Source organism: Hevea brasiliensis, chromosome 13 (genome assembly GCF_030052815.1).
Source record: "Hevea brasiliensis isolate MT/VB/25A 57/8 chromosome 13, ASM3005281v1, whole genome shotgun sequence".
Taxonomy (NCBI): domain Eukaryota; kingdom Viridiplantae; phylum Streptophyta; class Magnoliopsida; order Malpighiales; family Euphorbiaceae; genus Hevea; species Hevea brasiliensis.
The window spans coordinates 80,237,783-80,249,565 of record NC_079505.1 but is presented as its reverse complement, the minus strand read 5'-3'; the positions used below and the strand labels follow the sequence as shown (position 1 = coordinate 80,249,565).

The 11,783-nt window shown below is 30.6% G+C and overlaps 2 protein-coding genes across 11 annotated transcripts; both read left to right on the top strand.

Moving 5' to 3' along the window:
• The first annotated feature begins 1,552 nt into the window (after positions 1–1,552).
• LOC110636252 (heparanase-like protein 1) lies at positions 1,553–8,684 on the top strand. Of its 10 annotated transcripts, none has more exons than XM_058132423.1 (11): positions 1,553–1,824; positions 2,539–2,805; positions 3,083–3,119; positions 3,222–3,405; positions 4,159–4,307; positions 4,387–4,620; positions 5,125–5,199; positions 5,278–5,467; positions 5,598–5,723; positions 6,387–6,486; positions 8,137–8,684. In XM_058132423.1, exons 2-11 carry the CDS (start codon positions 2,596–2,598, stop codon positions 8,524–8,526), a joined length of 1,695 nt encoding a protein of 564 aa, XP_057988406.1. In that variant the 5' UTR covers positions 1,553–1,824; positions 2,539–2,595; the 3' UTR covers positions 8,527–8,684. The 10 variants fall into 10 exon arrangements, with proteins under 10 accessions (XP_057988406.1, XP_057988405.1, XP_057988404.1 ...); XM_058132422.1 differs by having other exon boundaries at positions 1,553–1,891; XM_058132421.1 differs by having other exon boundaries at positions 1,554–1,824; positions 2,545–2,805.
• A 1,424-nt stretch (positions 8,685–10,108) lies between these two features.
• Positions 10,109–10,687, top strand: LOC110636236 (uncharacterized). The gene has a single exon (XM_021785853.2). The coding sequence runs from the start codon at positions 10,218–10,220 to the stop codon at positions 10,509–10,511; it is 294 nt and encodes a 97-aa protein (XP_021641545.2). The 5' UTR covers positions 10,109–10,217; the 3' UTR covers positions 10,512–10,687.
• Positions 10,688–11,783: the final 1,096 nt, after the last annotated feature.

Here is an 11,783-nt window from a genome sequence, read left to right as displayed (position 1 = left end):
CAAATTAAGCTAATTAATTTTTTGAGTTTTAGAAAATACATTTACTATTACAAAATATAATAAATTATCATATTTAAATAAATAAAAAAAAAACTTTTGCACGTTAAATAGAAAAAGTCTAGACAGCAAGCATGATTAATGTATTTATTCTCTTCAACATGCATAATTACTGTGTCGTTTTGTTCAGATACATTGAAAAAAATAAATAATAATTGTTTTTTACCATAAATTATTATGAATGGCAAATTGTTTCCTGCTAAGTAAAGCATTCAGTTAATCAAATTGAATCGGATTAAATTTTTAATTAATTAAATTATTAATTAATTTTAAAAATATTAAATTAAATTAAATTAAAATTAAGATAAAATTAAAATTAATCGAAACGGTAAATAATTAGTCGGTTATAACTAAATTAAAAAAAAATAAAATATATATTATATATTATTAATTATTTAATAAAATATTAATAAAAATATGTTTTTATTCTTTTTTATTTGTAAAAAATAATAAATATGATTTAATATTAATGAGATAATAATTATAAGTTAAATATTATTATAAATCATAAAAATAATAATTATAAATAATATAATATTAATAAAATTATAATTAATATATTAATTAATTAAAATTTTATTAATTTGGTTATCAAATCAAAGATAACCGAACCGATAATCGAGAACTAAACTGAAAATTTTTATTATTATTAATCAAAAATCGAATCGAACCGAATTTACTTTTACCAAAATAATTGAATTTCATCAATTTGATTCGATTATTCAGTTAACTGAATAATGCACACTTCTATTTCGAATTAATTTTTTCAATTTCGTTTTGACTCAATTTACACAAGACAGGGAAGGGAAGGCATTTTTCTTGCCATGAATCTCATAATTTATCCTGCATAATAATATATAATTATTTTTTATTAAAAATAATTTATTTTTATATATTTAAATATTATAATTTAAAAAATTATAAATGTATTGTTAAAATAACATTATAATAATATTTTATTTTTTAATAAATAATTTTATATTATATATTAATAAATTAAAATAAAAAATAAAATGAAAATTCACCATATAAAAATCCGCTCACCTATTTCTCATAGAATAATCTTAAATTTGAGTTCCACTCTTTTAATTTCTTAATTAAAATTAATTTTGTTTAATTTTTTACCCGAATAAAAAAATAATGTTATGACAATAATATAATTTAAAATTAATTAAATTAATTCAGAATGGTGGTTAAAAATTAATTAAGAATGGGTTTTTCTTAAACAGTGAAATTGTTACAAACTGAGGGATTTGGTGAAGGGATCACTTCCACTTAAAGCTAGGAAGCTTAGACCCTTTATTTTTTTTTAGGTAAGAAGCTTAGACCTCACGCGCCTCAATTTGGATTCTCACTTCACAAAATTTCAAACACATGTCAAAGCCAAGGCTCGCCTCCTTTATATATATATATATATATATATATATATATATATATATATATATATAATTTTATTTTGGAAAGATAACAAACTGTTTCACATGCCTAACCACTCATAAAGTTCATGCTTACTCCTGCACTTTTTAACCAAATTCGATTAACTCCTAACACCTACCCATTTCATTTCAGCCAAAGTAATTGGCTTCTGGTGGATGGCTGCAGGAATGTGAAGAAAATTCAAGATAAGCCAAGAGCGCAGAGATAAGAAGGACAGAAGAAAATGACTTTTTTTACATAAAAGACGTTACTTTATTAGTTGGCTTTATCTTCAAAAGCTTATCGCTTCAGGATTGAGCTTCACTGCTGTCTTGGTCATTTAATGCTGAGGTGGGTGTTTGGTCTTTGAGTTCAGTTTCCAACTGGGTTCTTCTTGCTTTTGTTGAATGATGTGAAGGTAGCTTTGATTTGGTCAGTTAATGTTTTTTCTGTAAATGATTACTACTTTTCAAGAATGCTGCTTTATGGCCTTTTATTAGTGATTTTTGTTTGGATCTTCAGGTTTGTTTATTTTAGTTTGGGTAAAACTGCAATTATTGAAGTTAATGGTATTCATTTCGTTCTTGGCTTCTGTAACCGACAGGAAGAAACGCAATTATCTGTTATGGCAATTAACAGATTTTGCTTATAAATCCTATCTTTATATCTCCTGTTTCTGTTTTTGTTAGTCTTTTCTTTTCTAGATGTCCTTCTGTTCTCAAATTGATGAACTTTGGACTTCGCCTAAAACTGAAATTTATAGCTCAACTTCAGTGATAGTAGGACTTCCTGGATGACCAGCTATTTAATTTACAATATAAGCAATGGTTTTCTGTATTCTAAAAGTTTCCCTCTTTGTTTGAATCTAACTATTAACAGTTTGCAATTGTTTTACTGATTTCATAATTTAGTTTTGCTCCTTACACTCCTTGAATATTTCCCCTTTTTTTCTGGGATGCTGTAAATATCTAGAGTTTATGTTACTTTGAACTTCCAATCAAATTTGAAAATTTTTTAGTTGTGAAGTCATGCGGCATGGGAAAATTTCTCTCATATCAATTTCAGTTGCAGTTCACCTGAATAGGCTGACGTGGTGGTGAGTCTAGCATAATTAATTGGCCAATGGGATTCTGCCTGTCCTTGCTTTTCTTTCTGGCTTCTCTCCCTATCATATTTGCGCAAGATGTTAAACATGCTACAATTGTGGTTGATGGGACTGTCACAACCGCTGAAACTGATGATAATTTCATATGCGCTACCCTTGATTGGTGGCCTCATGATAAGTGTGACTACAACCAATGTCCATGGCACTATTCATCTGTCATAAATTTGGTAAGTCTCTGGAAACTGTTGGGAATCCTACATTGGAAAAATATGAAATAAAAGGGCAATATATAAGTGGTTGGATTGCAACATTAAATTGATTAGTTATTTTGATGTGTAAAGCAATCTAATTACTTATATAAATTCAAATTAACATAAACTACTATTCTAATGATATTGAATCAGCTTTTGAATAATTTTATTGGTTCTTCTTTTCAATTCTTTTAACTGCATAAAGAATTGAAGGAATTTTGATAACCAGATAGTGTTGTTATGGTGTTTTCAGGACTTGTCTCATCCTCTTCTAGCAAAAGCTATCCAAGGTTTGTATCATTGTTTAAGAACTATTTAAGCTCGATGAATCTGCATCATTTGTGGTTAACATTTAGATAGAACATAATTTAGTAGTCTTTGTTGCTCTATAGCTTTCAGGTACTTGAGGATAAGAATTGGAGGTTCTTTGCAAGACCAAGTGTTGTATGATGTAGGAAATTTGAATTCTACTTGCCATCCATTTAGAAAGATGAAAGATGGGTTGTTTGGATTTTCAAAGGGATGTTTACACATGAACCGTTGGGATGAGCTGAATCATTTATTCAGTAGAACAGGGTAAGATTTTAGTACGTGAACCATTTGTTTCCTCTTTCTTTATGTTCCCAATTTAAAAAAAAATGCAATCATCAGGTCAGATAATTATGTATGCACTAATACAAACTGTTGATGCTAATATGCCAAAGTAGTTAACTTAATTAAGAAACAGCTTTATCTGTTCAATTTTTATCTAAATATGTGAACTACAAGTATTTAAAATTGTACAATATATGACGTTGCTATATTATTAAGCTTAATGGGTATTTAAATAATTGATATTTTTTGGATTTGAAACTTCTCCATGAGTTTTGATTTCTTGGAGTCTTCTAAGCGTAAAATTGCTTTGTTAATGTTATTGAGCAAAATATCCTTCTTTTGGACGTGCCTTCCTCCAAGAATATAAGCTGTATTTGGTAACAATGTTGCATCTTTCATTCTTTAATTCTCTCTTTAAATTAAGCATTGCAGTCCTTTTTTTCTTTGTTTTTTTTTCTGGTTAGGCACTAAAATTTTCCACCATCTAGACCGTTTTCAGACACTTATGTATTTATCCTGCTCATTCACACTAGTTATCTCATATATTTAAGTTTCTTCTTCCTTTTCAGTTTGAGACCTCCCAAAGGAATTCCCAAGCCTTTACAACTAGTGTCCTCTTGAGGTTTTACATATTTAAGTTTCATCAACATATATCTCATGCCAAAAAGTGGGCCTTTGGAAGATATTGGGGGAGGGGTTCAGGTGCTCACATGTGGATTAACTTTGTATTTGCAGGGCCATTGTGACATTTAGCTTAAATGCCCTCCATGGTAGGCACCAGATCAGGAAGGGTGTTTGGGGAGGAGCTTGGGATTCAAGTAATGCTTATGATTTTATGAACTACTCCGTCTCAAAGGGATACAAGTTAGATTCATGGGAATTTGGTATAAAATTTACACAGCTCTTTTCTGTTTAGAGTCATTGTCTTGCACATCATCTCTTGTATTGCCTTTGCCGTGGCAGGTAATGAATTGAGTGGAAGTGGCATTGGTGCCAGTGTCAGTGCAGAACTCTATGGGAAAGATGTGATCAACCTTAAAGAAATTATCAAGGATTTGTATAAGAAATCTAATTTCAAACCTTCACTTGTAGCACCTGGAGGATTTTATAACCAGCAGTGGTATGCTAAACTTCTTCAGGTTTCAGGTTCAGGCATAGTCAATGTTATGACTCATCATATATACAACTTAGGTGCAGGTGAGCTACTATCATGGTGAGATCTGTTTGTTGTTGAAAATTGCAATAATATATATGTTTGCCTGTTAACAGTTTGAAATGGTATTTCTGGAAATAAACATCTGTAATAACCATTTGTAGACTTACTAGATTAAACCCAGTTGCATAGTCAGATGCTGCATTTTGAGTCATGTTTCATTGAATTCCAGAAATCTATTGTTCTTTTCTTCTTGTGAAATAAATAATCTAGTATATCAGTGCCAATAAGCACTTAGAAAGACATGTAAACCAATGTTGGTAAGTATAATATTTCTCTCTTCATATATCAACTATGAAATACTGCTCTTAATTACAAGTTTTTAGAATTTCTCTGACCTTACTACTTATCATCTATTATGAAACTAAAAACCGTCCAAAAGTCTTATATCATCCAATATAAGTGAAATTCTTGATTAGGAAGTCTTCTAGATCACATTGCCTACTTTTTAACCTTTAGGAGGTGTGTCTGACGTGGTCTTAATACAGGTTATGTCATTTATAAATCAGAAATCTCCACGTATGGCTTCGAATCTAGTGGAGTATTTTCTTCTGATGGATTGGGTTTGATTGCAAGGCAAATGCATTATTATCTATAAGTCCATTTTCCTTGTAAAATATATAATTCCTTGCCTATTGCAGGTGTTGATCCCAACCTTGTGAATAAGATATTAGATCCCCATCATTTGAGCAAGATATCAGAAACATTCAGTGGTATTGTGCAAACCATTCAACAGAATGGTCCTTGGGCTTCTGCTTGGGTTGGAGAATCTGGAGGTGCCTATAACAGTGGTGGTCGTCATGTGTCTAATACTTTCGTGAATAGCTTTTGGTATTCTTTCTGGTCTAAGTTTTCCATTTATGCTTTCTATTAGAGGAAAAAAGGATTTAACTATCAGGCTATAGTGTTTATGTGGAGTGATGATGGTTTAGTTTTAATTTTGTTTGTATATGGCTTTTAGGTACTTAGATCAGCTTGGAATGGCAGCCAAGTACCATACAAAGGTATATTGCAGGCAAACATTAATTGGCGGAAACTATGGTCTTCTCAATACAACCACATTTGTTCCCAATCCTGACTATTACAGGCAAGAGCACAGCTTTTCTTTCTTTCTTTCTTTCATTCTTTCTTCTTCTTCTTCTTCCTTTTTTTTTTTCAAGTGTGGAGCTTATATGCTAGCTTCTTCATTTCCTTTTTAATTGTTATTTTTTGTTTAGGTTTGGGGTGGATGCTAGGAGGAATTAGGATAGATCGAAATTCAAAATGTCGACTTGTGAGAAAGGATTATGCCATGTAAGATCACCATTTAGAATGGCAACCTTGGTAATAGATTGTCATTAAATATAGCGATCTTATGTGCCCAATTCGTCACCAAGATTGCAACTTAGAGTAGCGATCTATTCATGTACAATAGGGTGCACTTCTTTGAGAATTTGGTTCTTTTGCTTAGCTTTTTTCTTCCTTTTCTTTTAGTTAAAAAAAAAAAAAAATTGTCACCATCAAAATGGTGCCTATCACCACTTCCCACATTTTACATTAACAAATAGTAAAGGTTGACTTCCTATGACATATTTGAAAAGTCCAACTTTTAATCTATCCTGTATCAAACTTTGATCCACCAAATTCACATATGCTGATATTCACTGTATTTTGATAAATTTTTAAATTTTAATTGTATGTTTTTGTTTTCCTGTCAGACTTGTCTAATCCAAAGTTTTTGCTTTTTGTGGATATTGGATTCTCTCAATAGTGCCCTTTTGTGGCATCGGCTTATGGGGAAAGGTGTTCTAGCTGTTGGAAGTGATGCTTCACCACATCTGCGTGCTTATGCCCATTGCTCAAAAGGACGAGTAAGGCTACACTCTGTTTTAACTTCATAACCAAATTATTTGCTCTGAATAGTTGGGCATTGTAGGGGAATTAGACAGCTATTTTGAAGAGTTACAATTTTGTGTATAGTATGGTCTACAATGGGGCATGATTTGAGCCTTGAGATAAACGTGATATAAATCATCCCAATTCTTATGGCTATTGCTTCTATGATGAACATATGTGTTGGTACTTGGAACCTAACAAAGTTGTTGGCTTCATGCTATATCTGAATAAAGCTTTACAGTGTGTTTGTCATGAGAAAAATGGAGAGAAAATATAGGAAGAGAAGTTGTGCTAAATTCTGTCATTTGGCTCTTAAAATGGAAAGGGAAGTGTAGGAAAATTGGACACTTACAGCTTCCTTCCAAAGTAGAGAGAAAGTAAAGGAAATAAGGAGAAATTATTAAGAATTTACCAATATAGCCTTTATTTTAGAAGTTTATGAACATTACTATGGAATAGATAGGGAAAATATAACCAAAAGAAATTTAACTTCTCATTTTGAGAAGGGATCTAAATGATGGAAGCAGATACAAATTCACTTCCTTTCTTTTCCATGCATTTCCTTCTTATAATTCCCTTTCTTTTCCCGTCATATTTTGATTGCCAAACATAGCATTAATTCTACATGATGTTTGGTTTTTTGGGGCTTAGCTTGGGAAGGCCTTGTTTGTTCTTTGCGAGTCCCCATCACTGCATTTTGATTTGGTTACTGAATGACAATCATAAGTCGCATATGCGTTTGGGGACCTAAATATAACACCAAACAGCATCCCAAACTAGTTGCATTTCCTACACAAATATAGTTCCTCTTGGCCACTATGTTGCCACACATCTCTGAACTTCTTCTGTGACTTGCCAGCATGTTGTGGTTCATTCCTTTAGAGTAAGCTAGCTTTTAAGGAAACCCACTTGCTCATGTCTCCTGAGGTCAAAATTAAAATTGATTAGGGATATATGGCATGCACATTTAGCTTGCTTTCTAAGTATCATTGCTTTTACTTTACATGGAATGTCTATTTTATGCTTTATTACACACTTTCCTGTAACAAAAGAAAAATAAGATTCTTATTGCTGAACTAAAATATGCTTGTGCCTTGCTTTCTCTCGCCCAGCTTACACAATATTTAGTCTGGGAATTTCATTGAGTTCTTAAAGCTTGTAAGAGCTGTATGATACACAGATGGTTTTCACTACATGTATACTGCTGAAATTCATCTGGAAATCAATTTCTTCACACTTCTTTGCAATTTTTGAGTTAATTTTATGCTAATAATGGATGTTAAAAATGTGTATAAAGTACAAACATAGTGCTTAGACCACAAAGCAACATCGCTTTATCATTTGAGACCAATCATTTTCCCTTTCCCAAGGAAAAGAAGATTGCTTTTTTCATGAAATGGAGCAATCGATGCAATCACTTGTATGTTCCTGTACATGCCTGTGGTCTTCTTATTTTGATGTTACCTTGAATCATTTACTCATGCCTCAAAATTTGACACCTTGTGGACAAAATAACATGTCCGTTTACCTCTTAAAAGTTGCTTGCGAAGCCCTCTGCTGAATTTTTTTTAGTTCATTGAATTGACTTATGCCTTGACTACTTTCTACTGTCATCTGTGTTACAGGCAGGTATAACTTTACTGCTAATCAATTTAAGCAATCAGACTGATTTTATAATCAGTGTTCGAAATAGTATGACAATGAGATTGCACGTGGAAAAGAAATTAATTCAGAAAGAAAACTCTTTGACGCGTGACCTTAAGAGATCAGTTTCGTGGGTCGGAAATGAAGCATCCAACGGAGCAACCAGGGAGGAGTATCATCTAACTCCGAAAGATGGGTACCTTCGAAGTGAAACCATGGTTCTAAATGGAATCCCATTAAAACTCACTGAAAGTGGAGACATCCCAAGATTGGACCCTGTCCACAATAATGTGAATTCTCCTATATATATAAGTCCTTTGTCCATTTCATTCGTAGTGTTCCCTAATTTTGATGCTCCCTCTTGTGCATAACTGGCTGCACTTAGCTTTATAATTATTCTGTGTTGTATATGAAGTTGCAGAAAGTGTAATTTGGTTGTAATTGTAATTATGACAGGTTATAGCTTATGCTATTATGTTATGAGGCAAGGATGTTAGAATAAGATGCAATGCATCACTTGATAGTTGAATATTATGCACCTCTCTCTCTCTCTCTCTCTCTCTCTCTATGTGTGTGTCTCATGGGGACATTTGATTGTGTGGGTACTGGGTAGGTTGCCTTTTTCTACCAGCATTTAATTTTCATTTGGTGGCTTCTATTGTTATTTTATTTTAAAAAAGTTAGATTATTACTTTGTTTTATAGAAATAAAATTTAAAGTTCATGAAAATTTTATATATTACTTTATAAATTTTAAATAAAATGGTATTATTTTTTTTTTAAATTAATTACTTCACATAAAGAATATTAAATTAATAAAAAAATAGAATTTAAATCTAATTAAAATTTGTATTATTCAATTAACTTTTCATAATAATCTATTTAAAATTTATATCATTCTTTACTCAGGTTTTGGGTTGAGGAAATGATTTTTTTTTTTTTTATAATTTTTGCAATTATCTCAATTAATTGTTATTTGATATTAATATTGCACAATTTACATTTTTAGTTGGAAAAAAAATAACATAATTTAATATAATAAAAAATAATTTTAATTTTTTTTATTGATAATAATTTAAGGTGTATTTTATTTTATTACAAAATAAATTTATTTTATTACGGAGAATAAGATAATTTAATAAATTTTTTAATTCATCTTATGTAATTTTTTTGAACTGCCACATTTTTTGGTAAAATAATTAATTGCAAAAAATTTATTAATTTAATAAAAAAATTAAGTATTATGAAAACTATATGTAACACAATTAATTATTTTAATTTAATGTAAATTGCTATAATTAATGAGTAATTTATTTTTGTAATTTTTTAATAAAATTTGTTATTTAACACAATTAATTATTTTAATTTAATATAATTTGTTATAATGAATAAGCAACTTTTTTATATTTTTTTAATAAAATTTACTATTGAATTATATGTATCTTTCTTTGTTTTTTACGTTAAAAGAAACTTTACTTTTATGTTAAGTTTATAAATTTTTCATAATTAATAATTTTTTTAAAAAAATCAATTTATGAAAATTATATGAAAAATATAATATTTTTTATTAAATTATTTTATTTTTATAATAAATTAATTTTATTTTATAAATTAATTATCTTTTATAATAAATAAATAATTATATAATTAAAAATCTGTTTAATATTGGTATTGAAATTGCCACAGATGAAATTATTTTTTAAAATATATTTAATTAAAAAATAATTTAAAATTAAATTTAATAAAAATTAATTATAAAATTTTAAAATAATAAAATAATTTTTTTAAACTATTTTTTTTAATAATATTTAAAATAATATTTTTATTTAAAAAGCAATTTACCTTACAAAAAAGACACTAAATGGATGCAATTCAATTTTAACAACGACCTGTCGTGTATCTAATATGTATATGCAATTCAATTTTAACAACGACCTGTCGTGTATCTAATATGTATATTAAAATGGTAAAGAATCTTAGGCAATCGGCGAGAAATCTTGGATAAGCCAGAGCAGGAGCAGCCTCCCTCTTTCTCTCCGGAGAAGAGAATACAGCAGAATAAAATGGCGTCGTTGTCAGCTATTTCGAGAGCCGAAATCCTGTCTCTGTACCGCTCTCTTCTACGCACAGCCCGCCAATTCTGCGATTACAACATCAGAGAATACACGAAGCGCCGCATCATCGACGCTTTCTGCGAAAACCGGAACCTATCGGACCCCTCTACCATCTCCGCTGCTTTCTCTGACGGTAAGGCTCAGCTCGAAGTCGCTAAAAGACAAGCCACCGTCTACTCTCTCTACGCCCCCAAAATCAAGAGCGTCATGGAAACCAATTCCTTTTCTTCTGTTTCTAATTAGATAAAATATGGAAAGAAAAAGAACCCTCTCGTTCACAATGATGATGGGTTTTTTTTTTTTTGAACTTAATTTTACTTTGTAATTGCTGCTATTGTATTTCTTGGTACTAGAAAGTTTTGTTTTTCGAAGTGAGAGTTTGAAACTTTGAATGGCATATGAGAACTGAAATCTTTCTTCTTTGGAACAATTCATACGGATTTAATTCCCAATTTTAGTTGCTTATTTTAAGTTACAATTCTGTGGCTGAAGGGAATATTGTATCCAAAAATCAGGGAATTTGAGTGATAATTGAGTTAATTACAATACTTTTTTTTATGTGGTTTTTAATTTAACGTTTTGCAGTTTTCATTTGTGAGTTTCCAAGTGGAATGGTGAATTCGATGCTTGATAGTATTAATTATGAAGGAAAAGCTGTATCCTTTAGCTATGTTTTGGAATAGTTGATGAACTTTATCAATTTATGACATAAGGTAGGTTCTAGTTATACTGTAGTTTGGATAGTGAAGCATTATGCATGTGCTGGATGTAGAAAAAATCGGTGACTTTTGCAAATGGTGAGGATACATTGATTGAGTTTACCATTGAGTCAATTTTGCTATTGGTGATACTGTCTCTTGACGACCACTTTGCACCTAATTATTTAGTAGGGACTTCAAACTGGAGTGAGTGGTACTGTCCCAAAGTAATCGCTTTAAATAAATATCTAGACTCAAATTCTTCAAATTTTTTTTGGATGAAGGCTTAGTTGAATTGAGTTGAGTTGTAGACATATCTGCTGCAGTTTTCATTGAAGAAACTTTGACAGCTTCACCTTTTCAGGAATGTCTGAGCTGTAGAACCTAAGATGTGAAAGAAATGTTCATATGGATTTAAGGTGTTAATTTCTGGTGGAACGAATGTGTCCCTTATTAGATAACAATAGTGGTCATGCAGATTTGACACAATAGTTTGAGGAAACGTTGGTTGAATATGTGAGCAAAGTGGATCATATGCTTGTGAATAGACATGAACTATTTTTGAATCGATTGATGTGATCTTCTGAATTAAGAAGGCCTATTTTCTAGGGCTGGAATCTCTGTTGTGGCGTTTTTCTTCTACGTGCATTGCCAGTTTCTCCCACTGAACTCGTTCTTACCTTTTTTGCTGCATAATATTCCAGTATTCTTTCACTATTCTCAACTTTCAACAGTAATGTTGTTTATAATTGCTATTTGTTGAGATAAACATGCTATCTGAATCAGAGATCCAGCTTTGTTAGTAATTTCTTGAAGA